The sequence below is a fragment of the Humulus lupulus genome, chromosome 6, assembly GCF_963169125.1.
Source record: "Humulus lupulus chromosome 6, drHumLupu1.1, whole genome shotgun sequence".
NCBI classification, from domain to species: Eukaryota; Viridiplantae; Streptophyta; class Magnoliopsida; order Rosales; family Cannabaceae; genus Humulus; species Humulus lupulus.
In genome coordinates this window covers 8,889,139-8,915,753 of record NC_084798.1, presented here as the reverse complement: position 1 = coordinate 8,915,753, position 26,615 = coordinate 8,889,139, and the positions used below count along the sequence as shown (strand labels likewise).

The window sequence follows — 26,615 nt, the reverse complement described above, 5'->3', positions numbered from 1 at the left end:
AACATTATTAGCCAATCAAAAAATAGTATTAAATAAAATATTGACTTCAAAGTCTTCCCAATTAAAGAAAATGGTCATTTTCAATTAATTGTATTTTTATTTTCCTATATAAATATATATATGGTGATATATAGTATAGTTGCATTAACCAAATATAATTATCTCACATTAAATTATTGTGAATATGATGAAAGTTGTTGTGCTTGTGTTGGTGTTAGTACCATACCTCCTAAAACAATTCATTGGTTGCTAAATATGAGTATCAATCTAGTTAATCTCACCTTATTGGAAAATGAAATAAAAGGCCCTCTTCCAAATTCTTTTGAAAACATGAGATCTCTTGCACGCTTTGATTTGTCTGGGAATGGATTCAAAGGTGAACTACCAAAATCATTGGGGAATCTTATTTGTAATCTTCAAGAATTAGTATTGAGCAACAACAAATTCAATGCAACACTTTTTGATGTTATAGGAAGACTTATTGGTTGTGCTAATAATTTAGAAATTTGGATTTGAGTTCAAACCAATTTGAAGGGCCACTACCCAATATTTCAACGTTTAGTTCATACCTTAGACGGTTGGATGCCTCTAATAATAAGCTTAATGGTACTCTGCCTAAAGGAATTGGAGAGCTCCAACAACTCGAGTATCTAGTACTCTACTCAAATTCTTTCAGTGGTACTTTACCTAAAAGTATTGGTAAGCTCCAACAACTTGAGGCATTAGATCTCCACTCAAATTCTTTCAGTGGGCTTGTGACTGAAGTCCACTTTCAAAAACTTTCCAAATTGAAAAATCTTGATTTATCCGATAACTCCTTAACATTGAGGATTAATTCCACTTAGATTCCACCATTTCAACTAGATATTCTATCATTGAGGTCTTGCAAGTCAGGTCCACAATTTCCTACTTGGCTCAAAACCCAAATAATTATCTCAACACTTGATCTTTCAAACTTTGAAATTCATGATGAAATCCCCAATTGGTTTTTCAGTCAAATTCTGACATTGGATTTTCTAAATCTATCTTCAAATCAATTTCGTGGTTCTGTTCCACCATATCTATCTAATGTCACGGCATTGTTTCTTTCTAATAATAGATTCATTAATGTAAAGACTTTTCTTTGTTACCCAATACAAGGATCAATACAACTTCTTGACATTTCCAATAATATGCTTAATGGAAGCCTCCCTGATTGTCAGTGGAACATGAATGATTTGATTGTTGTGAAACTAGATAACAATAATTTTTCTGGAGTAATTCCTAGATCAATTAGTTTGTTATCTAAAATTCAGCATTTGCTTTTGGGGCATGATAATTTTTCTGGAAATCTTCCTTCATCTTTAAAGAATTGTACAAAACTTGAAGTTCTTGATGTCGAATCCAATATTCTAGAAGGAAATATACCATCTTGGATTGGGGAACGACTCACCAATCTGATTTTGCTTCGAATAAGATCAAATAATTTCTATGGAATTATACCATCAAATCTATGTCATCTTCAATCTGTTCAAATATTTGACATTTCCATAAATGCTATATCTGGATATATTCCTTCATGCATAAAAAATTTCACCTCTATGGTAGCCAAGGGGAGCGAGGTTGTTGATGAGAGGGGCATTGGCGCATCGGCTGGCGTTGGATGGTTTGATGTTATTATATCAATCATGTGGAAAGGTATTCTTCGTGAGTATAGCAGCACTCTTGGATTATTAAGAGTGATTGATCTCTCATGTAATAATTTGATTGGAAAAATTCCCGAAGAGTTAACATATCTTGTTGAATTGGTTCAACTTAACCTTTCAAGGAATAATTTGAATGGCACTATCCCTACGGAGATCGGGAACTTGAATAAGTTAGACTCTCTAGATTTATCCCACAACAAGTTTTGTGGTGTAATTCCAACAAGCTTGGCAAGCATATCTTCTTTGTCTTTCTTGGATTTGTCGAGTAACAAATTTTCAGGAATAATTCCCACTGGCACTGAACTACAAAGTTTTGATGCTTCGATGTACATTGATAATGATGGATTGTGTGGACCTCCATTGACCAAATCATGCATTGGAGATGAGTCGCCAAATGGTTCTCGAGATCACTTGGGTGGTACTGAAGGTTTTTTTAACGATGGAGAATAATGGTTTGACATGTCATGGTTTCATATGGGAACTGGGGTTGGATTTGGAATTGGATTTGCTGGAGTTTGTGGTAATTTATTACTCAATGCCTCTTGGACACGTAACTATTTCCATTACATGGGAACCATTGGAGATTGGCTTTATGTGACCATTTCTGTCAAAACAAATTTATTGAAGAGGTTCCTTAATTAGAAGGTAATAAAGTATTAGCTTAATTTAGCTTTTCATATTTCTTCTATGGCTTAGATTAATTTTGTTTCATTGTTCTGTTTATGTCTATCCCATGCAGAAGGTGTAGCTTTGAAGTTTCAAGAGTTTGTAATTGGAAGTATCAAGATGTTTATCCATTAGATTATGGCTCCAAATAAAATCATCATCTTTATTTAGTATTTGTATCTTTGAATGTATTACATAAAAGGATTCTCTGTGTGATTTACTTGTGAATTTATTAGTATTCTAATTATTGTTGCTTATAAAGTTGGATTATATATAATTTCCTAACTGAAATATGTTCAATATTTTTTAGTTGCATTGCAATAGTTGAGAAATTTCTCTCTTTAATACTCGAAAAAAATGTATATGTATTAAATTATGTCTTATACATGCTACTGCAATCAGATTGTTCTTATAGGTATATAATTTGTGTTTTAATTTTGGGTAATTATTTGATCAATTCAACCTAACAGTGTTTATTACAGTGTGAAGTGTGTATATATTAAACCTATTCCTTTTTATTAGGTTAAGAAAAATATTTTTATAAATTTTAATATATTAATGTATGTGTGTATAGAACACTTTTTTTAAAAAAAAAAAAAAAAAAAACCAATTCTACATCTATTTTTAGATGAAAAATGTTCTAATCTAATTTAACAAACAAGAGTTATAATATTTTTGTGAGGGTATTTATTTCATTTTCTAGACAATAATTAACATATTCAAGTGAGAAAAAAAATACATAAAGAGACTAATATTGATATATTAATTCAAAACACAATTGCAATTCTACACCATCAATTGCAATTAAAAAATGTATATGTTAAAAGCACAAATTAATTGATCTAGATTAAATTAAATTTAACTTCTAATTTCATAACATATCATACTATATATATATAAATATATATATAAGAACGACAAAATACCACTGGCAGAATGTGCAATAAAAGACATACAATATAATCAATAAACCAAAATTAATTAAAAATCTAAGTTACATAAGAAAAAAGTGATTGAACTTATGTAAAAAATGTAAAATAATTTTAGAAAAAAAATTAGAAGATGAGAAATAAAATAATTAATGAGATATGAAGATGAAACACTAAGGGGTCGTTTGGGATGCAGGAGTCTGGACACGGGAATAGGAATCTGAACACTTTCCCATGTTTGGTACTGGGTTTGAGTTTTTCTAACCTGGGAATCTGTACTCCAGGGTTTTAACTTTTCCAGATTCTAGGTTCAAGTAAAACTCATCTGAAACCATCTGACAAGTGGTTTTCAGATGCCCAGGAATGTGAAACACTTCAAAATTATTATTATTATTTTTTTAAAAAAATCTTAAACCAATAATTTTTTAGCTAATGACTTATTTTATTTTTGAAACTTATAATATAAAAACAAATATATATATATATATATATCAAACTATAAAATGATAAATAATATTTGTTTATTTAAAGAAATTGATTTGTAAAACATTTATATCATTACTTTATTTTAAAATAACAAATGAAATATTATTAAAAATAAAATAAGGGTATTTTTGTAATTTTAAAAATTATACTTGATTCTAGTATTCAATAGATGTATTTTTTTAATTCTGTTAAAAAATATTTCATGAGTAAAATTGTTTATAAATTATTTTGATGAAATATATTATTATATTAATTTTATGAAAATATGAAAAAAAAATATATATATATACATATATCAAACTATAAAATGATAAATAATATTTGTTTATTTAAAGAAATTAATTTGTAAAGCCTTTATATCATTACTTTAGTTTAAAATAACAAATGAAATATTATTAAAAATAAAATAAGGGTATTTTTGTAATTTAAAAAATTATACTTGATTCTAGTATTCAATAGATGTATTTTTTTAATTCTGTTAAAAAATATTTCATGAGTAAAATTGTTTATAAATTATTTTGATGAAATATATTATTATAATAATTTTATGAAAATATGAAAACTTAACAGATTCATATGCACAACCAAACATAGAAAGTAATATTCCCAGGAATCATAGATAAGATTACAGTGCACAACCAAACACAATGATGTAAGTTTCCAGACTATCAGATTACCCTCTTCAACTTTCCCAGTAATATGAAAACTGTGAATTCCTCATACCAAACAGCCCCTAAAAAGAATCAATATCACTATTAAGAATGAGAAGTACAAGAACTATACTCTAATCTCACCAATATTTCTAAAATAATTCACTCATTTTTATCACCTAAAACAAGTAAATGCATCAGCATGTGGGCCCATCTACTTCTTTGTTGTATACGTACGGATGAAGTGTTTCACTGGACTTGAACTTGAGCTTGTTCTTTCATTTGAAGGGCTAAGGGGTCTTATGGAGTCAAGATCACTTCATGACTAGTATTGCTCAATTGGATTGGGCCATGAGTCAATAATTGGGTCAACCCACATGATAAGTGTCGAATTAGTCTATTTTTAATTCATTATTCTTTTATGATTATGCACATGATCATTTGTTTATATATGTTTAATAAGTTTGCTTTGTGTTTTAGGACTTCCAACACACTTGAGTGAAAAATAATAAATATGGAATGTTTTACAAGTAATGATTAAGCTCGAAATTACAAGTCTGAAACTTCACACTTGATTTTGATAATTTTCCAATTCTCTTTTGAAAATATTTCAATAAATACAAGTTTTAGATCTTTTTCTTAGTTGTCCATAGCTTTTTGAATCGTCCAATATCAAGCTATATTGAGGAAGTTTGGGTTAAAATATCGTCAGTGGCTGCAGCTGAAGAAACACGAAAAAATGAAGAAAAAAGCACGCGTGGTAAATGGCCGCGGCCTGGGAGTCAGAGAGTAGTGGCAGCAGTCACCATAAACTCCTGGTCGCAGCCAGAGCGCGTATTTTACCCAGAACAGTCCCGTGCCTGCAGCTTGCGATATAATTTTTCTTAAATTTTAATTTTTAAATGTCATTTTTAATGGGCTATAAAAGGGATTAGAGTTAACTTTTAATATAACTTTGGGTTGCGAATTTTAGAGGCTAGAGCAGCAGAGGATGAGAAAAGACACTAGCATCTACAATTTTCAATCTAGGTTTTCTTTCTTCTCAAAAACTTATTTATTTTCATTGAATATTTATGTTTGTGAATATGAATGTGATTATGGAGTTTATTTCTTTGTAGTTGAGGGTTATTTCAAAACTCTAAACATGAAATCCTGAATGCAATTTTACACTCTAATCAAGCAGATAAAAGTACAAAATGAGGTTAAATATAAAAGAGAAGAAAAAAAGTAGAAACCACCAAATAAAAATAGTAATTCTATAAATAAATAAAGAAAATTTTAAATTTTACTACACTAGTTTTTCTTCAATTACGCAACGGGACCTCGTATTTTGTTAAATAACAATTAATCAAATCATGTATTGTGCAAAATAGATCAAAATAATACTATGAGCTCAATGTTGATAAAAAAGTTTATCAATATGACCAAAAATGAATTAAAAATTGATATAAATTAAAGAATAATAAAATAATTATATTTTAAATAATAAAAAATTGATGTAGAAATAATTAATAAAAAAATAATTTAATTAATGAAATGGCAGCACATATTTTCAACTCCAAATATATATAAAATAAAATCATAAATCTTGTTGTGATGAGTGACTCAAGCAGATTAGTGCTTATAGGGATTTGGATGTGCTCCTAAAAGATTTATTCAAGTAAGTCTTGTTGTTATTTGTTTTCAAACATTAGCCAATCAAAAAATAGCATTAAATAAAATTTATATTACTGTAATATTTATTTTGTATAGTTTAGCATTAAATAAAATTTTAGCATTAACATAATAGTTTATGTTGTTGGTTGGGAAGATCAAATTTTATTTTTTTGGCAAGGATAATAAACCAAAAAATGTATTCTTCCTTTATTTTTACAGTAATGTTATTTTTTAATTTAATTTATTTTTGTATATAATAAACATAAAGGATATTTGCGGCATAAATACTTAATGTTTTACCTTTGTTATAGTTAAATACCTAATTTTTTTTTATTTTTATGGTAAAATTAATCAATGTTTAATATATGTTAAAGATAAATACTTAATATGTTTTCTTTGTAGCAAAAATACTTAAAGTTGCTAAAACATTACTTTTTTCAATACGTGCACTGTTGGAGTTGTTAAGTGTTTTCTCAGCAGATATGTATCACTTTGTAATTTATGTATTTTTGTTCTCAAAATATGTATTTTTATTAATTTAAAATGTATTTTTAATTAATTTTTATGATTTAAAATATTAAAAAAAATAAATATGAAATTGACCAATTACAGAGTGATAAATATCTGCTTAGTCAACATGTTTAACAGTTCCAATACAGGAGGTACTGACAAAATTAATATTTTAGCAATTTTAGGTATTTTTTTTTCAAAGAAAAAATAATAAGTATTTATCTTTAACATATATTGAGTATTTAACTATAACAAGTGTAAAGATAAGATATTTTGACTGCAAATACCCTAATCTACTTTGTTTATTTATTTTAAGAATTTATAACCTTTTATATATATATATATATATATTCAATGTGTTGTTGGTCCTACTCCACTAACAGAAGACTTAATTGGGTAAATAATCATTAATTACCCTTCTACAATTGTATCGCATATTATCATGTATAAAATAAATCTGCAACAACTCAAAAAATCAAATTAGCCACAAACACGCATTCAAACAATAATTTATTATTAGTTAAACAACAACAAAAAAAAAAAGAATGTACCTAATTAAAGTTTTTTCAAAAAAGAAAAATGTAGTCAACTTTGGGGTGTGTTATTTGTTTTCAAACATCATTAGCCAATCAAAAAATAGCACTAAATAAAATATTGACTTTCGAAGTCTTCCCAATTAAAAAAAATGTGATATTATTTTCATTGAGTTGTGTTTTTTCGTTTCCTATATATTTGGTGATATATGGTGTAACTAGATTTGCATTAACCTAATATAATTATCTCACTTTAAATTAATTTGTTCTGAATATGATCAAAGTTGTTGTGCTTGTGTTGGCGCTAGTGGCGAGTCATGTGTGGAGTAGTGCTACTATTGGAGATTCTGATCAAGTCCATTATTGCATAGAGAAGGAGAGACAAGCTCTTCTCAGCTTGAAGCAACGCTTTGTTGATAATGACAACACTCTATTCTCGTGGACAAGCACTAGACGAGATTGTTGCGCCTGGAGTGGTATCAGGTGTGATAACTTAACTCATCATGTTACAAGTCTTGATCTTTCTTTTAAAGGATTGGGTGGTGAAATTGGTCATTCCTTGGTTGATTTGCAATATTTGAGATACTTGGATCTTGGTTTCAATGAATTTACTAAAATTCCTGAGTTTATTGGTTCTTTAACTAGACTCATATCTCTCGACTTTTACTTGAATCCTATTATGTCCATTCCTTCCCAGCTTGGGAACCTCACCAGGTTGCAATTTCTTCATCTAGGAGGTACTGAATTTTCTTATATTAGTACAAATCTTGAATGGCTTTCTCATCTCTCTTCTCTGAGATTCTTAACGTTGACATACATCAATGCAACTAAATCCACAAATTGGCTTCATTCAATAGAAATAGCACCATCTTTAACAAGTATAGAATTATTCTACTGCCTATTCCCACCAACAGATGATCATATATTCACCTACAAAAATTCTTCAAATTCTCTCACCAATCTTGATATTTCTGAGAGTACCATACCTTCTAAAACAATTCCTTGGTTGCTAAATATGAGTACCAATCTAGTTAATCTCACCTTCAGGGAAAATAAAATAGAAGGTCCTCGTCCACTTCCAAATTCTTTCGAAAACATGAGATCTCTTGCACGCCTTGATTTGACTAAGAATGGATTCGAAGGTGAGCTACCGAAATCATTGAGGAATCTTTGTAATCTTCAAGAATTAGTATTGAGGAAGAACAACTTCAATGAAACAATTTGTGATGTTATAGGAAGCCTTATTGGTTGTGCTAATAATTTAGAAATTTTGGAATTGAGCCGCAACCAATTTGAAGGACCACTGCCCAATATTTCAACATTTAGTTCATACCTTAGACGGTTGGATGCCTCTAATAATAAGCTTAATGGTACTATGCCTGAAGGAATTGGAGAGCTCCAACAACTCGAGTATTTAGATCTCTACTCAAATTCTTTCAGCGGTACTTTACCTAAAAGTATTGGTAAGCTACAACAACTCAAGGAATTAGATCTCTCCTCAAACTCTTTCACTAGTGCTTTACCTAAAAGTATTGGTAAGCTCCAACAACTCAAGTATTTATATCTCTACTCAAATTCTTTCAGTGGGCTTGTGACTGAAGTCCACTTTCAAAATCTTTCCAAATTGAAAATTCTTGATTTATCCGATAACTCCTTAACATTGAGGATCAATTCCACTTGGATCCCACCATTTCAACTAGATATTCTATCATTGAGGTCTTGCAAGTCAGGTCCACAATTTCCTACTTGGCTCAAAACCCAAATAATTATCTCAACACTTGATCTTTCAAACTCTGAAATTCATGATGAAATTCCCAATTGGTTTTTCAGTCAAACTCTGACATTGGATTTTCTAAATCTATCTTCAAATCATTTTCGTGGTCCTATTCCACCATATCTATCGAATGTGGAGGCATTGATTCTTTCTAATAATAGATTCATTAATCTAAAGACTTTTCTTTGTTACCCAATACATGGATCAATAAGACTTCTTGACATTTCGAATAATATGTTGAATGGAAGTCTTCCTGATTGTCTTTGGAATACGAAGGATTTGATTGTTCTGAAATTAGATAACAATAATTTGTCTGGAGTAATTCCGAGAACAATTGGTTTGTTATCTAAAATTCAGCATTTGCTTTTGGGGCATAATAATTTTTCTGGAAATCTTCCTTCACCCTTAAAGAATTGTACAAAACTTGAAGTTCTTGATGTAGAATCAAATAATCTAGAAGGAAATATACCATTTTGGATTGGGGAAAGACTCACAAATCTGATTTTGCTTCGAATAAGATCAAATAATTTCTATGGAATTATACCATCAAATCTATGCCATCTTCAATTTGTTCAAATATTTGACATTTCCATAAATGCTATATCTGGATATATTCCTTCATGCATAAAAAGTTTCACCTCTATGGTAGCCAAGGGGAACCAATTTGATGATGAGAGGGACATTGGCACAATGGCTGGCGTTGTTTGGTTTGATGTTATTATATCGATCATGTGGAAAGGTATTCTTCGTGAGTATAGTAGCACTCTTGGATTATTAAGAGTGATTGATCTTTCAAGCAATAAGTTGACTGGAAAAATACCTAAAGAGATGTTCAATCTTGTTCAATTGGTTCAACTTAACCTTTCAAGGAATGATTTGAATGGTACTATCCCTATGGAGATCGGGAACTTGACTAAGTTAGACTCTCTAGATTTGTCCCACAACAAGCTTTGTGGTGTAATTCCAACAAGCTTGGCAAGCATATCTTCTTTGTCGTTCTTGGATTTGTCAAATAACAAATTATCAGGAAGAATCCCCACCGGCACTCAACTACAAAGTTTTGATGCTTCGATGTACATTGACAATGATGGATTGTGTGGACCTCCATTGACCAAATCATGCGTTGGAGATGAGTCACCAAATGGTTCTCGAGATCACTCGGGTGGTACTGAAGGTTCTTTTAACGATGAAGAAGAATGGTTTGACATGTCATGGTTTCATATGGGAACTGGGGTTGGATTTGGAATTGGATTTGCTGGAGTTTGTGGTAATTTATTACTCAATGCTTCTTGGAGACGTAACTATTTCCATTACATGGGCACCATTGGAGATTGGCTTTATGTGACCATTTCTATCAAAACAAATTTATTGAAGAGGAGGTTCCTTAATTAGAAGGTAATAAAGTATTAGCTTAATTTGGTTTTTCATATTTCTTCTATTGCTTAGATTAATTTTGTTTCATTATTATGTTTATGTCTTGCCCATGCCAGAAGGTGTAGCTTTGAAGTTTCAAGAGTTTGCAATTGGAAGTATCAAGATGTTTATCCATTAGATTATGGCTCCAAATAAAATCATCATCTTTATTTAGTATTTGTATCTTTGAATGTATTACATAAAAGGATTCTCTGCGTGATTTACTTGTGAATTTATTAGTGTTTTAATTATTGTTGTTTATAAAGTTAGATTATATATAATTTCCTAAACTGAAATATGTTCAATATTTATTAGTTGCATTGCAATAGGTGAGAAATTTCTCTCTTTATACATGACTATTGAAAAATAATTTATCATAAAATGAAAGAGGTGATAACAAAATACGATCACTAATCGTGATTAGTACCAAACAGAAAAAATTGAAGTAAAGATACACTACAAGAAGTGCTTTTCCCTTGTGATTGCTATTGCTTAAAGAACACAGTAAAGCTTTGGTTATAAGCTAGAAATGCTGACACTTACACTGTAAAGTTCATATCCTCAAATTGTATATATACAAAATTGTTGAATGCATGCTACACACAAAGTGCTCTAGCTCTTATGTCAGATTCACTTTGCAAATCGCAATGTCCATTGCGCAGCGATTTGATCGTGCTTAGCTCTGTCTGCCAAGTATAGCTGTGCAATGCCGGGAACGAGAGGTTTATTACCTATAAGAAAGTGAATGTTCTTGAAATTGTTGTAAGAAATTCTCGCTTTCAAGTGGCATAAGATTTTTGGGATATGCCAAACTATGTAAGAACCTCTCTAGAACAAGTTTAAGGTCAGAGTTTTGTAGCAAAAGCACAGGTAGATAATTTTAATCTAATCTAAATCCCAATGAAATAATAGTATTATCACAACCAAAAGAGAAAGAGAAAGAGAACAAAAAGAATACAGACACAGATTAGTGGATTAATACTGTTTAGTCCAGAACACTTACAAGGGTCAGCATGGGTGAAAAGTTTTTGAATTTCAAGCAACACCTTTGTAATTGTTAGAGCTGGACTCCAACCATCATTCAAGATCTCCAATTTAAGGTTACCCGAAGAATCAACATTGAAGTGGTAGATTCGGGTTTTAAACACAACCTGAAAACCTTCATTGATTAATACTAACGACAACCAAATTAAGTTACACAACTTCACTAGCCTGCATTGTCTAACTACAGAAGAATATAGACATATTGTATGTTTAACACAAAAAGGGATCTCTGAAGAAAGCACTTCCATTCAAAAACTGAACAGTTAAACACCAAATAACCAATTTGCTTTCAATGCTGAAAAAGAGGACAGTTGGATAAAAAAAAAACACTACTAAGAGATGTTTTATCTTTAAAAGTTGGAAGTAACCAACAATAGGGAAATACCTTTGGAGGTTTAAATGGATAATCACTGGGAAATGTTATGTCGAGGAAATATATACCGCCTTCATATGGTGTCCCTACAAACATAAACACACTGTGTAAATACTGCTGACCATCCCAACTAAGCAGATTCAACATTGTTTTTAAACTAAAATATTCTTGCAAGGTGTGGAAGAAAAATAAATAGATAAAGTACCAATAGACTAAGTAAGAAGCATTGTGCAGAAAACATAAGAAACAGAAAGAACATAACAAAACAAAATATCAATGAATCATCTCCAAAAGAACTGTCACGCGTTTAGTATTCATTACAAAGTTGGGTGTAAATTATAACATATGAAAATGAAATTTAATTCCCATGCCAGATGTGAAAAACTAGAAGTAAAATTTCAATCCATAAATATTCTGAGCAACAAAAGCATAAACCAAAACAAATGTGCCACAGTTACAATGCAATAGCCTAGATTCTTCTAACTTTTCTCTTGTCTAAAGAGACATAGACAAACTACAAACCTGTGATAAAAAAATCTCAGACAAGACAACAACATTCTATTACTAATAGTCAGAAGTGATTTTCTGTTATTGAGGATCTATCCCAGCTACTCCCTAAGAAGATGATTTAAGAAAAAAACAATTCAACAATCTGCTTCAACCAAACAAAATTGAAAGCACTGACTCTTTCAAGTGGCAAAAGTAAGGCCTGGTAAGCTGAACTGGTAATATTGTTCTGAGTCCAAGTTAAAAATAATGATCATTCTTAGTCTATGGCATATGTTTATTTTTCCTTTTCCTATTCCAGTTCATCTTTCTATCTTTCTATATTAATGTAACACTTCGAAGAGAAAGCTTTAACGAAAAGCATGTGTGTGATACATAATACAAAGGCACCGAGTAACCCAAAACAAAACAACAATTCCATAATCAACTCATAAACAAATCTAAGCAAGCTTAAACTTCAGCCACCACTTTCTTTAGTTCAATCACCATTCCAAAAATAAATTTAAAAAAAAAAACTAAAAATTGGTTCTTTAAAACTGAAGATAATACCAATTTCTTTACTAAGAATCTCAATCAATCCAAAATGTGAGATCAAATCATAAAATTAGAAAAATAATCGAAACCCAAATTAAGTAAAATAGAATGAGAAACCTTGGGGGCCAATAACGGTGGCGACCCAGTGATAGAGATTGTCGCCCTTGGTCCCAGCGGAGCAATCAGGAGGAGGATTGTTGTTAAGCTCAGCCATCTCCCTCTGAATCCGCTTACCCGAAGATGAGACAGAGGTGGTCGATACCCAAGTCGACGCCGAAGAAGACGACGCCGACGCCGACGTCGACGACATCATCATCATCGCTCTGTTGTTCATATCTCTTTAAAAACGCACCATTTTGAAGGAGCAGAGTAGAGTAGTGCCGTTTCACAGTTTCAGTGCTACGAGTCTGAGGAGGTGAGCTTTAGCTTAGCTTAGAAGAAATATTATTACAAAACGACGTCGCGTGATTGAAACGCAAACGGAAAAAAGACAAAACGACGTCGTGTGATGTGGAAAGCAACTTAAAGCATCAAAACGACGTTGTGTGATGGGAAACGCAACTTAAGAAAGACGAAAACGACATCGTTTGAGGTTAAACGCAAAGCTATAAAAATGGTTTTGGCTATGCGGATGAGCTACTCAGATATATCAGAGCCAGGTTTCGATCCTGGGACCTGTGGGTTATGGGCCCACCACGCTTCCGCTGCGCCACTCTGATTTGTGGTTCCTACTATTACCAGTTTATATTTATAGCCATAAAATGCCATTTATTATGTCTTCAAAAATTACTGTAAGGTAACAAAAATGTTATGACTTAATTTTTCAGCAAAATATAAATTATTTCTGTATTGATTAAATCAAAATTTTAGCATGCTTGATAATGATTTATCTTATTACATTTATGCCCTTCTTCTTCTTCAGCCACTTCACAAGGTGTTTATTGTATTTTTCATTAAGAGCAAAACTTTTTGTTTTTTTTGTTTTTATTTCTTTTGTTATTATCCTCCTCACCACTAAATATTCTTATTCATCTTAATCTAGGCATTGTGTATAAAATTTTCATATGTGGAGAGAGTCTCTTGTTTACTTGTTTAGTGATTATAAGGTCAACTCTTTCATCATCTAAAAAATGTTATTTCCATCTAAGTAAAAGCTTTCAAATGTTTTCATGGAAAGCATTTCTAAAGTTAATAACTTAAACTCTTCAAATACCTCTTTTCCTTCTTGACATTTTCATATTTCTAACTAATATGGTTTCACCATTAATATAATACTTATTATTTTGTGTAAAAACTGTGTGAAATTTAAGTGTGTATTAATCATTACTCTTAACAAGTAATATAATATTCATATAAGCATTCACAAAAGATTTTGTCTTCCCTTTAGAATTGGCTCCATCTCTATCATTCTTATCTTAAAAGTATATGTTTACTAAGATTAAAGTTAATTAATTTATCATAAAATATTAAAATAATGATCATTGGTTGTGGTTAGACCCACAAGTCACACAAGCTCCACATATATGTATAATTTATAAGGAAACAAATGTAGCTTTAGCCACCTTGGCCCAAAAAAAATGTAGCTTTAGCCATTATATTTTATTAACCAATTAGGAAAAGGGAAAAAAAAGTATATCATACTTTTTTTATTATATGTGTATTATATAAATGAGACAATTATTAAGTTGAGGATAATATAGCTTTTGATGTGGCAAGTAGGGTATCACTTTTGTATTGGCATCAAGCGTTTTCTATTTAATATGTATCCTTATATAATATATGCTTTATCATCATATAAATTTATATAATGTGAAGATTTCTATTAAAAATACATAAATGAAAGTTTCTCATTACATATATATATATATAAATTTAAAATAAATAGATAAATAAAAATAAGTTTATTTTATCATTTTTTTTTGTTTTAAAACAAATTAAAAAAAAAAAGATTTAAGTGTTACATAGAATGTTTTGTATTGAAGTTTATAAATTGAATTTAATGTTAGTTTGTAAACGTATCATTAATGGTCAAAACAGATACTACACAATCAACAGATGCTCATAATCAATCCAAAAACACATTTTATTTAGGACATTAATTAGGCAATGAAAATAACATATCTTTCGTATTGCTCATCTCATCTTAACCCATTTCCACGCTTAGAAATCTGCCAAAGTCACACACAATACACAAGATCAAGTGCAATGGTTATAGAAAATCAACGGAGAGTAACCCTTACCAAAATACCACCACACTCGTTAATGCAACTATATGCCCTCTTATTTATTATGCCATCTTACCCTTTGTATTAGTGGGTCAATTGGACTCATTGTAATAGTGGTGGTGGACTATAATTTAATAAACTAACATATATCACCGTGTGCCTCTAATGCAATTAGTAAATGTAAACCATCTCATTATAATTATTGGTAATTAATAAACACTTTAGTTAATGAGTGTGATTATGAAATAATATTTTTAATTATATTAGTCCATAATAATAATAATAATAATTCTAACATTTAATACATGGAATTTGCCGCTTTCAAAACCAAAAGTGGTTAATCTAATTTAATTCATAAAAACAAAGAACATTAAACATGCTATTTTGATATTATCTTTGTCAAATATCAAAATCAATAAAATTGTGGCATAGTTTTAGTTAATGGACGAACTATTGTCTTACGCTGTTTTTAAAGTTACATTGACTTGCAATTAGAATGAAAATTATTCTAATTGGTAATTAAGTCCCATTTTGCTTAATTAGTGTGAGAAAAACAAGTCTGTCATATCACCAAACGGCACACTCTAAACGAAAAACTCCACAACCATGGAGATGAACCAGAGAAGCAAAACACAACTGTTAGCTTCGGATATTTCGGTTCATAATTTATTTACAGTATCATCATACATACACTGTCCTACATGTGCTTGGTAAGGATGTTTTCGACCACGCCTTGTGCGATGGGATGGTAACAATCTCGAGCCTCTGCAAACACCCTTTTGGCGAAAATCTTCTCTTCTTCTTTCCCGTTCCCTTGGACGAGCGCGGTGTAGAGTGGACGAAGGTATCTCATTCTCCCCACTTCCTTGAGAGTTTTCTCCACCTCGCTGTAGTAGTCTCTGCACTTGGCGGTAATGGCTAGCTGCAGAAACCCCACCTTCACATCGTAATCTTTCGATTCTGATAGCCTGTAGCGCTCGTCCAAAGCTAAGATCTGCAAAGCCAGAGCTAAAGGTGATGAAGTTTTCACATAGAATGAGGCTAGTAGAGAACCAAAGTACTATATTTTGCTAAGTATAAGGTATGTAATAATGTATAAGAGTAGTAATAAGGTTGATTTTAAAAAAATAAAATAAAAAAACTAAACCATTTTATACATTTAAGGTTAAGTTAAATACAAAATATACACTCAAACATTACACATAGTACAGTTTAGTCTAGCCAATCACATTTATTAAAACTGGAACCCACTGTTTTAAAATGCAGTGACACGTCATTGTGTGTAATGTTTGGGTGCACATATCATTACTCAATAAGAAATAACATTTAATAATATGAAAAAACTGTCCAATCCGACCGATACTTAGCAGTATCATTTAGTTATAATTTAGTTGAAGGGTAATTTGGGTTTTTCCATAAAAATATTGTTAAAAATTTGACAATAACTAGATCAAAGGTTATCTCTGTAAGGATCTGTTGTTGGAATTTTCAGAAAACTAGATGAAGCAGAGCTGGAGTTTGACATATAAAGGTGTAAGATTCTCTAATTTGACTCAACAAACTGCCACTCCATAAGAAATTTATGGCACTATTCAGCCATTTGCATGGCATATCAAAGTCCTAAATTAAGCAGTCAAAGAACGAAAGCATAAGTCTTTAAACAGTTTTTTCAGAGCATCATTTTCAACTATTTTATCCAAAATAGAAATGAATAATAACTAAGATAAAAATGGTAAAATATATGTATGCTACAGTACCTGTGAGGCTTCAACAGATTTGGGCAAGTTTTCCAAGTACAGCTCCCACTCCTGTCCTCGCCAATCGGCAACTTCATCCTCCCTCGGCATCCTACCAAGGTTAAACTCACTTGCAAGTGTGACAATCTGTGTATATAAACTCGATACCGGTTCATAAGCATCCGAGGGAATACCGGTTCCCTCAGTCCACAAAACCAAGTCAACTTCATTCTCAATGCCAGGAATGTTAGCTTTCAGAAAGCCAAGAAAGGTATCTGTATCAATCGAGCTGAACTTGAATGTCGCAATATATTTCTTGAGAAACTCGTCAAATGCAGGCCTTCCAACCTGAGACAGACGACCCCAGTACAGAATTAGGTCCATTCATTGCAGTATTGTTTGTATCTAAAAGATTTAAAAACATTATCGAGACGAACACACCTGGCGTTCGATCCGCCATAGGAACTGAAAACCTTTCTCGTATGGAACCTGAGAATGCACATCATCAGGATCAACTCCTTCCTGATTCATTTTAAGCTTCGTAAACTCCATGTTGTCCTTGAATCTCTCCATTTCCTCATTCAAAACCCTCCAGCAAATTCCGATACTGAGAACAGCTTTCTCTTCCCCTAGAACCACCTCAACAATTCTCCTCTCAGCATAAACAGTAAAACCCTTTAAACAATAAATAAACATGTCAAAAACCCACATACAGTTGCAGCAAAGAACATAAATATCCAAAACCAAAACCACTCACACGCACACAACATATGCACACAATTTATGTTGATTCTCAATCATGACTCGTCCCACACAGCATCCATTTTTCTAGGGCTGAGCATTTTGGCCAGTTTTTTCATATTATTAAATTCAGAATTCGGTTTGAATTAGTGCGATCCAAAAAACGACCGACCAAACCAATTAAAAAAAATCCCATCCGTTTTGGACCGAAGTTCTTTTTTTTTTTTTTAAATTTCCATAATTTTTTAGAAAGTTTTAGTTAAAAAAAACCAAAAAATTTAGATTGTTGGAATCCATTTTTGTGCTTTTTTAAAACATAAATACATACAACATAGTTACATTCATAAATTTAAAACATAATTTAAAGTCATATGCAGAACATAATCTATATATATTTATAAGTTCAGTCGGTTTTAGTTCAATCAGTTTCGGTTCAAAACGGTCGATCTACGCGAATTTTTCAAATATTTCAAATAGACCGAATAGTAGCAGTTTACACCATTAACGGGTTTTCAATGTTCGGTTTAATTGGTTTTAGTTTTTTCGGTGTTCGGAAGATTGGTGTACTCGGGTTTTTTCGATTTTTCAGATTTTATGCTCAGCCCTATATATTTCTAGCCATAACATGAGATAGCATCATCTAGCATGATCTTCTCACTATACATAACCTGCAACTCAGGCTTCATAATTCCAAAATAAGAAACATAAATCTACAAAAGAGTTTGGAGAATCTTTAACCCAATAACCCTTTCAATCAACTCTTCCATGCATTCATAGCTAAATTCAATTCATTTTCACTCATATCAAATGCATAAAGCAATTATAATCATACCTCATTCAACCAGAAGTGTTCATTGTTCTTGTTAGTGATCAAATTCCCAGTCCAGCTATGAGCAAGCTCGTGAGCCACCATCCGGGCTCCACTAGAATCGCCCTTGATCACAGTTGGGGTCAAGAACACCATTCTCGGATTCTCCATTCCGCCGTACGGAAAGCTCGGCGGCAAAACCAGCAAATCAAACCGTTCCCACTCGTACGGCCCAAACAGCCTCTCCCCTTGTCTAATCATGTCTTCAGTTCCGGCGAACTCGCTCGCCGCCGCGTCCAACACAGTCGGCGCCGCCTCAGCATAAACCCTCGTCCTCGGCCCCACCTCCCTAAACCCAAGCTCGCCAACCGCGAAGGCGAAGAGGTACGGCGGAACCGGCTGCTCCATCACGAACTCCTCCACCGCCCTTCCCTCGGCGCACCACATCTGATCACCGCAGCTCAGCAGCGAGCCCTCGCCGGCGACGGGGGAGCGCTTCTCGACGTGACGCGCCGCCATCACCGCGGACAGCTGGCGCGGGACGTTCAAGAGTGCACTGTAACACACGCGCGCCGCGGGAGTGTCCTGGCAGGGGAAGACGGAGCGTGCGTGGATGGCATGGCACTGAGTGTAGACGAGCGGGTAGGTCTTGTTGAAGGTCTGCGGCGGAGAGAGCCATTGGAGAGCGGAGGAGGAAGGGGAGGTGGAGAAGACGAGGAGGACGGAGTCGTGGTTCGCGAGGGAGACGGTGAGGTGGCAGCCTCTGATTGGATCGGGTGCGGAGAGGGAGAAAGGGAGCGGGGCACTGGATTTGGGGTCGACGACGGAGTGGACGGTGAGGGAGCGGGCGTCGAGGGAGAGAGGACCGGAGTGGGGGTGGGGGAAGGAGAGGAGAGCTGAGCCGTGGATGGTGGAGGAGGGGAAGTCGAGGTAGAGAGAGAGGGAAATGTGGGTGGCGAAGGGGTGAGTTGAGTCGGTGAATGAGTGTGGGTCAACGGGCGCCATTGGAGGAAAAGAGTTTCTTTTTTTTTTTTCCTCTTTTTAAGAATTTTTTATTTATTTATTTATATAATTCGTCAAAAATTACTGTAAGAAGTTTAGTTTTGTGATGTTACTTGAAAAAGAATTAAACTTATAAACAGCCTGGGAAACGTTGGCAAAAAGAAAGGGTAGTTCGTGGGCGACCAGTCAACCACACATTGTGTTTATATATATTTATATTTATATATATATATATAAATATGGGTTTAGATATGTATTTTGTGTCTTAAAAAAACAATAATGAAAATGAGAGCATTTCTTTTTCATTATCAGCTTCCAAATCTTAATTGCAATTGAAACCCAGTTGGCAATTCTTGCTTGCCAGCAAATTGGTTCAAAAAAGATTCTATAAATTCTTTCATAGTATTATTAATATTAATTATTTGTAGCCATACAAAAAAAATTGGAAGCTAATAAGTTGATGAGATTCTTTGGGAACCAAAATTTCAACCTTATTTTTTAGTTTTCTTTATTCAAGATAATTCACGAGATATTTGAGAAAAAACAATGGTCATTAACTACGTACCTATAAATATATAAACATATATTTTTTTCGAATGAGGCTATATTTATACAAGGAAGTATATGTATAGTATAATGTAAAAGTTTTGAGGTAAATTATAAAAATATATGTTTTTGTGATATATTTTATAATACACTTTCTTTATAATATTTAGCTAAAACTCATAAAAACATCTTCCATCAGCTTCTTTATACATATATTTATAATAGCTATGCACAAACTCCAATTAATTTATTTCTACATTTACATATCCTCTATATAATATTTTAATATTATTATTTTTCTTTATAAGCTTTCTCTCTCTATTTAGTATATATTTATTATTTCTTTTTTATTTTTCAATTATTTTATTTTACTTTAAGTAATAAAATATGTTTAAAGATATAATATTTAAATGATGTAGAAAAATATGTAGAGAAGCTAATGTATGGTATAATGTAAAATTTAGAGATAAAATAGAAAAATATGTGTTTTGATGAAGTATTTTAAAAAATGGAGTAGAACACCCAATAGAAGTGCTCTAAGTAAAAGCTTTCAAATGTTTTCATGGAAAGCATTTCTAAAGTTAATAGCCTAAACTCTTCAAATACTTCAACCTCTTTTCCTTCTCGACTTTTTCATATTTCTAACATAATTTTTACGTGAAATTTAAGTGTGTTTCAATCATTACTTTTAACAAGTAATATAATATTTTTTGTCCCTATCTTATGACATAGTAACATCATATTGACCATATAAGCATTCACAAAGGGTTTTGTCTTCCCTCTAGAATTGGCTCCATCTCTATCATTCATTATCTTAAAAGTATATGTTTACCAAGATTAAAGTTAATTAATTTATCATAAAATATTAAAATAATGATCATTGGTTGTGGGTAGACCCACAAGTCACACAAGCTCCACATATATGTATAATTTATAAGGAAACAAATGTAGCTTCAGCCACTTTGGCCAGGACAAGGAAAAAAAAAGTATATCATACTTTTTTTATTATATATATATATATATATATATATTTAATAAATGAGACAATTATTAAGTTGAGGATAATGTAGCTTTTGATGTGGCATGGTATTGTTTGTTAAGTAGGGTTATCACTTTTGTATTGGCATCAAGCGTTTTCTATTTAATATGTATCCTTATATAATATATGCTTTATCATCATATAAATTTATATGATGTGAAGATTTCTGTTAAAATACATAAATACAAGTTTCTCATTACATATATATATATAAATCTAAAATAAATAGATAAATAAAAATAAGTTTGTTTTATCATTTTTTTTTGTTTTAAAATAATTTTTTAAAAAAAAAGATTTAAGTGTTGCATAAAATGTTTTGTATTGAAGTTGATAAACTAAATTTAAGGACAATTCTCTTATAGAAACTTCACTTTTAAGCCCTATCAGTAGGACTCTCACTATTTCTTGACCCCTGAACAGTGTTCGTATATTGTAGCTATTTAGAATATTTTGCAAATTTTCAGAAAATTCCGAATAGTTTACAGTACCGAAAACTATATTCAAATATGTTTTCTACGAGCATAAAAAAAATTAGTCACGTGTGCAACATGTCTGAACTTAGTTTTCGATACTGTAAACTATTCAGAATTTTCTAAAGATTTACAGAATATCCTAAATAACTATAATATACAATCATAAAAAAATCACGTCAAAAACTATTCACGGGTCAAGAACACTAAGAGCCCTACCGGTAAGGCTTAAAGTGAAGCCCCTACGAGAATTCCCCCTAAATTTAATACATGGAATTTAATTCAACAAAAACAAGGAACGTTAAACATCAATAAAATTGTGGCATCGTTTAGTTAATGGACGAACTATTATCTTGTGCTGTTTTGAAGTTACATTGACTTGCAATTAGAATGAAAATTATTCTAATTGGTAATTAAGTCCCATTTTGCTTAATTAGTGTGAGAAAAACAAGTCTATCATATCACCAAACGGCACACTCTAAACGAAAAACCCCACAACTATGGAGATGAACACTACCACAGAAGCAAAACACAACTGTTAGCTTCGGATATTTCGGTTCATAATTTATTTACAGTATCATCATACATACACTGTTCTACATGTGCTTGGTGAGGATGTTTTCGACCACGCCTTGTGCGATGGGATGGTAACAATCGCGAGCCTCTGCAAACACCCTTTTGGCGAAAATCTTCTCTTCTTCTTTCCCGTTCCCTTGGACGAGCGCGGTGTAGAGAGGACGAAGGTATTTCATTCTCCCCACTTCCTTGAGAGTTTTCTCCACCTCGCTGTAGTAGTCTCTGCACTTGGCGGTAATGGCTAGCTGCAGAAACCCCACCTTCACCTCGTAATCTTTCGATTCTGATAGCCTGTACCGCTCGTCCAAAGCTAAGATCTGCAAATCCAACGCTAAAGGTGATGAAGTTTTCACATAGAATGAGGAAGGTATGTAATGTATAAGAGTAATAATGAGGTTGATTTTAAAAAAATAAAATAAAATAAAAAAACTAAACCTTTTATACATTTAAGGTTAAGTTAAATACAAAATATACATTCAAACATTACACACAGTGATGTGGCAATCTAGCCTAGCGAATCACATTTATTAAAACTAGGACTCACTGTTTTAAAATGCAGTGACACGTCATTGTGTATAATGTTTGGGTGCACATATCATTATTTAGTAAGAAATAACCTTTAACATAGATAAGATTTTGAGTAATAATATGTGTACCTAAAATATACAGCCAAACATTACACATAGTGATATGACAGTTTAGTCTAACTAATTAAATTTATTAAAATTGAGTCAAACAATGACACTGTGTAATATTTTGGTGCACATATCATTTATCATTAATTTAATGAAAATTTTAAAACACCCTTATTTAAAAATTAAATCAAATAAAACAAACTAACAAAATATAGCTAAAATTTAAAAAAAAAAAATCAAAACTAAAATTAAAAATTTAAACATAAATGCAGTTAGTTGAAGGGTAATTTGGGTTTTTTCATAAAAACATTGTTAAAAATTTGACTATAACTAGATCAAAGGCTATCTCTGTAAGGATCTGTTGTTGGAATTTTCAGAAACATAGGATTATAGAAATCTAGATGAGGAAGAGCTGGAGTTTTGATATATAAAGGTGTAAGATTCTTTAATTTGACTCAACAAACTGCCACTCCATAAGAAATTTATGGCACTATTCAAACTGAAAGCACAAGTCTTTAAACAGTTTTTTCAAAGCATCATTTGAAACTATTTTATCCAAAATAGAAACGAATAATAACTAAGATAAAAATGGTAAAATATATGTATGGTACAGTACCTGTGAGGCTTCAACAGATTTGGGCAAGTTTTCCAAGTACAGCTCCCACTCCTGTCCTCGCCAATCGGCAACTTCATCCTCCCTCGGCATCCTACCAAGGTTAAACTCATTTGCAAGGGTGACAATCTGTGTGTATAAACTCGATACCGGTTCATAAGCATCCGAGGGGATACCGGTTCCCTCAGTCCACAAAACCAAGTCAACTTCATTCTCAATGCCAGGAATGTTAGCTTTCAGAAAGCCAAGAAAGGTATCTGTATCAATCGAGCTGAACTTGAATGTCGCGATATATTTCTTGAGAAACTCGTCGAATGCAGGCCTTCCAACCTGAGACAGACGACCCCAGTACAGAATTAGGTCCATTCATTGCAGTATTGTTTATCTAAAAGATTTAAAAACATTATCAACACGAACATGAACACACCTGGCGTTCGATCCGCCATAGGAACTGAAAACCTTTCTCGTATGGAACCTGAGAATACACATCATCAGGATCAACTCCTTCCTGATTCATTTTGAGCTTTGTAAACTCCATGTTGTCCTTGAATCTCTCCATTTCCTCATTCAAACCCCTCCAGCCAATTCCGATATTCAGAACAGCTTTCTCTTCCCCTTGAACCACCTCAACAATTCTCCTCTCAGCATAAGTTGTAAAACCCTTTTAACAATAGATAAACATGTCAAAATCCCACTTACATTTGCAGCAAAGAACATAAATATCCAAAACCAAAACCGACCAACCAAACCAATTTATGTTGATTCTCAATCACGACTCGTCCCACACAACATATATTTTTATAGGGTTGAACATCAGTTAGTTTGGACGGTCTTTTCATTCATATTATTAAATCCAGAATTCGATTTTCTGAATGGATTGGTGCGATCCAAAAACCGACCGACCAAACCAATTAAAGAAAAAACCCAACCCAACCGTTTTGGACCGAAGTTCATTTTTTTTTTTTAAAAAAAAATTCTATAATTTTTTAGAAAGTTTTAGTTAAAAAAAACTAAATCATTTGGATTGTTGGAATCCATTTTTGTGCTTTATTAAAACATAAATACATAGAACGTTCACAAATTTAAAAGTGTGAAAACATAATTAAAAGTCTATATGCATAATATAACCTATATATATTATAGTTTCGGTCGGTTTCGGTTCAAACCGGTCAATCCATTCGAATTTTTCAAATAGACCAAACAGTAGCAATTTACACAGTTAATGGTTTTTTCAATATTCCGTTTAATTGGTTTTGGTTTTTTTTGGTGTTCGTAAGGTAGGTGTACTCGATTTTTTGGGTTTTTCCAATTTTATGCTCAACCCTACATTTTTCTAGTCTTTCTAGCCATAACATGAGATAGCATCATCTAGCATGAGCTCCTCACCATACATAACCTGCAACTCAAGCTTCATAATTCCAAAATAAGAAACAGAAATCTACAAAAGAGTTTGGAGAATCTTTAACCCAATAAACCCTTTCATTCAATTCTTCCACGCATTCACTGCTAAATTCAAATCACTTTCAATCATATCAAATGCATAAACCAAGAGAAAGCAATGATAATCATACCTCATTCAACCAGAAGTGTTCATTGGTCTTGTTAGTGATCAAATTCCCAGTCCAGCTATGAGCAAGCTCATGAGCCACCACCTGGGCTCCACTAGAATCGCCCTTGATCACAGTTGGGGTCAAGAACACCATTCTCGGATTCTCCATTCCACCGTACGGAAAGCTCGGCGGCAAAACCAGCAAATCAAACCGCTCCCACTCGTACGGCCCAAACAGCCTCTCCCCTTGCCTGATCATGTCCTCAGTTCCGGCGAACTCGCTCGCCGCCGCGTCCAACACGGCCGGCGCCGCCTCAGCATAAACCCTCGTCCTCGGCCCCACCTCCCTGAACCCAAGCTCGCCAACCGCGAAGGCGAAGAGGTACGGCGGAACCGGCTGCTCCATCACGAACTCCTCCACCGCCCTTCCCTCGGCGCACCACATCTGATCGCCGCAGCTCAGCAGCGAGCCCTCGCCGGCGACGGGGGAGCGCTTCTCGACGTGACGCGCCGCCATCACCGCGGACAGCTGGCGCGGGACGTTCAAGAGGGCACTGTAACGCACGCGCGCCGCGGGAGTGTCCTGGCAGGGGAAGACGGAGCGTGCGTGGATGGCCTGGCACTGAGTGTAGACGAGCGGGTAGGTCTTGTTGAAGGTCTGCGGCGGAGAGAGCCATTGGAGAGCGGAGGAGGAAGGGGAGGTGGAGAAGACGACGAGGACGGAGTCGTGGTTCTCGAGGGAGACGGTGAGGTGGCAGCCTCTGATTGGATCGGGTGCGGAGAGGGAGAAAGAGAGCCGAGCGCTGGATTTGGGGTCGACGACGGAGTGGACGGTGAGGGAGCGAGCGTCGAGGGAGAGAGGGCCGGAGTGGGGGTTGGGGAAGGAGAGGAGAGCCGAGCCGTGGATGGTGGAGGAGGGGAAGTCGAGGTAGAGAGAGAGGGAAATGTGGGTGGCGAAGGGGTGAGTTGAGTCGGTGAATGAGTGTGGGTCAACGGGCGCCATTGGAGGAAAGATCGAAGCTTTTTTTTTTTTTTTTTTGAGTTCCAGAAGAAGTCAGTAGCCGAAGAGAACTGAACTGAGAAGAGTTTGTTTTTGTTTTTTCCTCTTTTTAAGATTTTTTTATTTATTTATTTATATAATTTTTTTGAAAGAATCTTTTTAAGAATTTTGGCTAAACAAATGGTATTTATATGGTTAAAAAAAAGCATATTTTGCTTAGCGATTAAGCTAATTGTGTTTTGGATTGGGCTTTTTGCCAGAATTGGGCCCTTTTTATTTTATGATTTTTATTTCTCTTTTCAAAAATGACTATTTTTTTTATTATTTTTTACTTTTGTATGGTTTTTGAAGGTTTTTTTTTATAAATATGATGGTGAGTTTTCAAAAATATGATTTTTCAGGTTTTTTTAGTACAAATTTACTATATGTGTAGTTGATGTTTAGTAGATATTGGGTATAAGAGACTGTATTTTTGTAGATAAAAATCATAATTTTGTAATAAAAAAATGTATTTAAAAAAAAAACATTCAGGAACCATAACAAATTATAAAAACATAAATATAAAAAATAGGCATTTTTGTAAAAATCTCTATAAACTTTGATATAAGGGGTTCATGGTGTATGATGTATGTGTGGGTATAGCCGTTTGCAGTGTGGGTAATTTAAAAAAAAAATACATTACAAACCCAATAAAATTATAAATTGTAGACTGGTTTAGGATAATATTAAAATGTAAAAAATTAATACACAAAATATCTTAAAGGGTTTATATTTTTTTTGGAGCATGTGTTTTGTCTCATTACCTGTTTGTTCCTGTGTTTTGACAAATTCATTTTTGGATCCTGTGTTTTGTAAAATAATTCAAATAGACTCATTACTCAATTTTGATAAAGGATAAATTGAATATAACAACAC

At 33.0% G+C, this 26,615-nt stretch overlaps 5 protein-coding genes and 1 non-coding gene across 6 annotated transcripts; 2 read left to right on the top strand and 4 right to left on the bottom strand.

Annotated features, from left to right (window-relative positions):
* Positions 1-255: 255 nt before the first annotated feature.
* On the top strand, positions 256-2,135 carry LOC133784650 (receptor-like protein EIX1). The gene is made up of 3 exons (XM_062223941.1): positions 256-376; positions 535-755; positions 846-2,135. The coding sequence occupies exons 1-3, from the start codon at positions 256-258 to the stop codon at positions 2,133-2,135; spliced, it is 1,632 nt and encodes a 543-aa protein (XP_062079925.1).
* Positions 2,136-7,296: 5,161 nt separating this feature from the next.
* On the top strand, positions 7,297-10,596 carry LOC133781601 (receptor-like protein EIX2). Its single transcript, XM_062220640.1, has 2 exons — positions 7,297-10,284; positions 10,380-10,596. Exon 1 carries the CDS (start codon positions 7,390-7,392, stop codon positions 10,279-10,281), a length of 2,892 nt encoding a protein of 963 aa, XP_062076624.1. The 5' UTR covers positions 7,297-7,389; the 3' UTR covers positions 10,282-10,284; positions 10,380-10,596.
* Positions 10,597-10,655: 59 nt separating this feature from the next.
* Positions 10,656-13,181, bottom strand: LOC133781602 (constitutive photomorphogenesis protein 10-like). Its single transcript, XM_062220641.1, has 4 exons — positions 12,878-13,181; positions 11,732-11,805; positions 11,306-11,453; positions 10,656-11,033 (listed from the first exon to the last, which is right to left on the bottom strand). Exons 1-4 carry the CDS (start codon positions 13,092-13,094, stop codon positions 10,933-10,935), a joined length of 540 nt encoding a protein of 179 aa, XP_062076625.1. The 5' UTR covers positions 13,095-13,181; the 3' UTR covers positions 10,656-10,932.
* Positions 13,182-13,407: 226 nt separating this feature from the next.
* Positions 13,408-13,479, bottom strand: TRNAM-CAU (transfer RNA methionine (anticodon CAU)). The gene has a single exon. It is a non-coding gene; the product is annotated as a tRNA-Met (tRNA).
* A 2,009-nt stretch (positions 13,480-15,488) lies between these two features.
* On the bottom strand, positions 15,489-19,333 carry LOC133781600 (leucine aminopeptidase-like). The gene is made up of 4 exons (XM_062220639.1): positions 18,295-19,333; positions 17,163-17,396; positions 16,743-17,069; positions 15,489-15,979 (listed from the first exon to the last, which is right to left on the bottom strand). The coding sequence occupies exons 1-4, from the start codon at positions 19,273-19,275 to the stop codon at positions 15,683-15,685; spliced, it is 1,839 nt and encodes a 612-aa protein (XP_062076623.1). The 5' UTR covers positions 19,276-19,333; the 3' UTR covers positions 15,489-15,682.
* Positions 19,334-21,635: 2,302 nt separating this feature from the next.
* On the bottom strand, positions 21,636-25,820 carry LOC133781599 (leucine aminopeptidase-like). The gene is made up of 4 exons (XM_062220638.1): positions 24,723-25,820; positions 23,579-23,812; positions 23,155-23,481; positions 21,636-22,220 (listed from the first exon to the last, which is right to left on the bottom strand). The coding sequence occupies exons 1-4, from the start codon at positions 25,701-25,703 to the stop codon at positions 21,924-21,926; spliced, it is 1,839 nt and encodes a 612-aa protein (XP_062076622.1). The 5' UTR covers positions 25,704-25,820; the 3' UTR covers positions 21,636-21,923.
* Positions 25,821-26,615: the final 795 nt, after the last annotated feature.

Coding starts and splice junctions, on each gene's coding strand:
- LOC133781602 (XM_062220641.1), bottom strand. CDS start 13,094: ATGAACAACAGAGCGATGATGATGATGTCGTCGACGTCGGCGTCGGCG. Junction 11,454..11,731: donor ATCCATTTAAACCTCCAAAG/GTATTTCCCTAT, acceptor GAAGGTTTTCAG/GTTGTGTTTAAAACCCGAAT. Junction 11,034..11,305: donor TTTCACCCATGCTGACCCTT/GTAAGTGTTCTG, acceptor ACTTTCTTATAG/GTAATAAACCTCTCGTTCCC.
- LOC133781600 (XM_062220639.1), bottom strand. CDS start 19,275: ATGGCGCCCGTTGACCCACACTCATTCACCGACTCAACTCACCCCTTC. Junction 17,070..17,162: donor TATGGCGGATCGAACGCCAG/GTGTGTTCGTCT, acceptor CGTCTGTCTCAG/GTTGGAAGGCCTGCATTTGA. Junction 15,980..16,742: donor AATCTGTTGAAGCCTCACAG/GTACTGTAGCAT, acceptor CTGGCTTTGCAG/ATCTTAGCTTTGGACGAGCG.
- LOC133784650 (XM_062223941.1), top strand. CDS start 256: ATGAGTATCAATCTAGTTAATCTCACCTTATTGGAAAATGAAATAAAA. Junction 377..534: donor GTCTGGGAATGGATTCAAAG/GTGAACTACCAA, acceptor ACCAATTTGAAG/GGCCACTACCCAATATTTCA. Junction 756..845: donor CAAATTCTTTCAGTGGGCTT/GTGACTGAAGTC, acceptor AATTCCACTTAG/ATTCCACCATTTCAACTAGA.
- LOC133781601 (XM_062220640.1), top strand. CDS start 7,390: ATGATCAAAGTTGTTGTGCTTGTGTTGGCGCTAGTGGCGAGTCATGTG.
- LOC133781599 (XM_062220638.1), bottom strand. CDS start 25,703: ATGGCGCCCGTTGACCCACACTCATTCACCGACTCAACTCACCCCTTC. Junction 23,813..24,722: donor AACACTTCTGGTTGAATGAG/GTATGATTATCA, acceptor TATTGTTAAAAG/GGTTTTACAACTTATGCTGA. Junction 23,482..23,578: donor TATGGCGGATCGAACGCCAG/GTGTGTTCATGT, acceptor CGTCTGTCTCAG/GTTGGAAGGCCTGCATTCGA.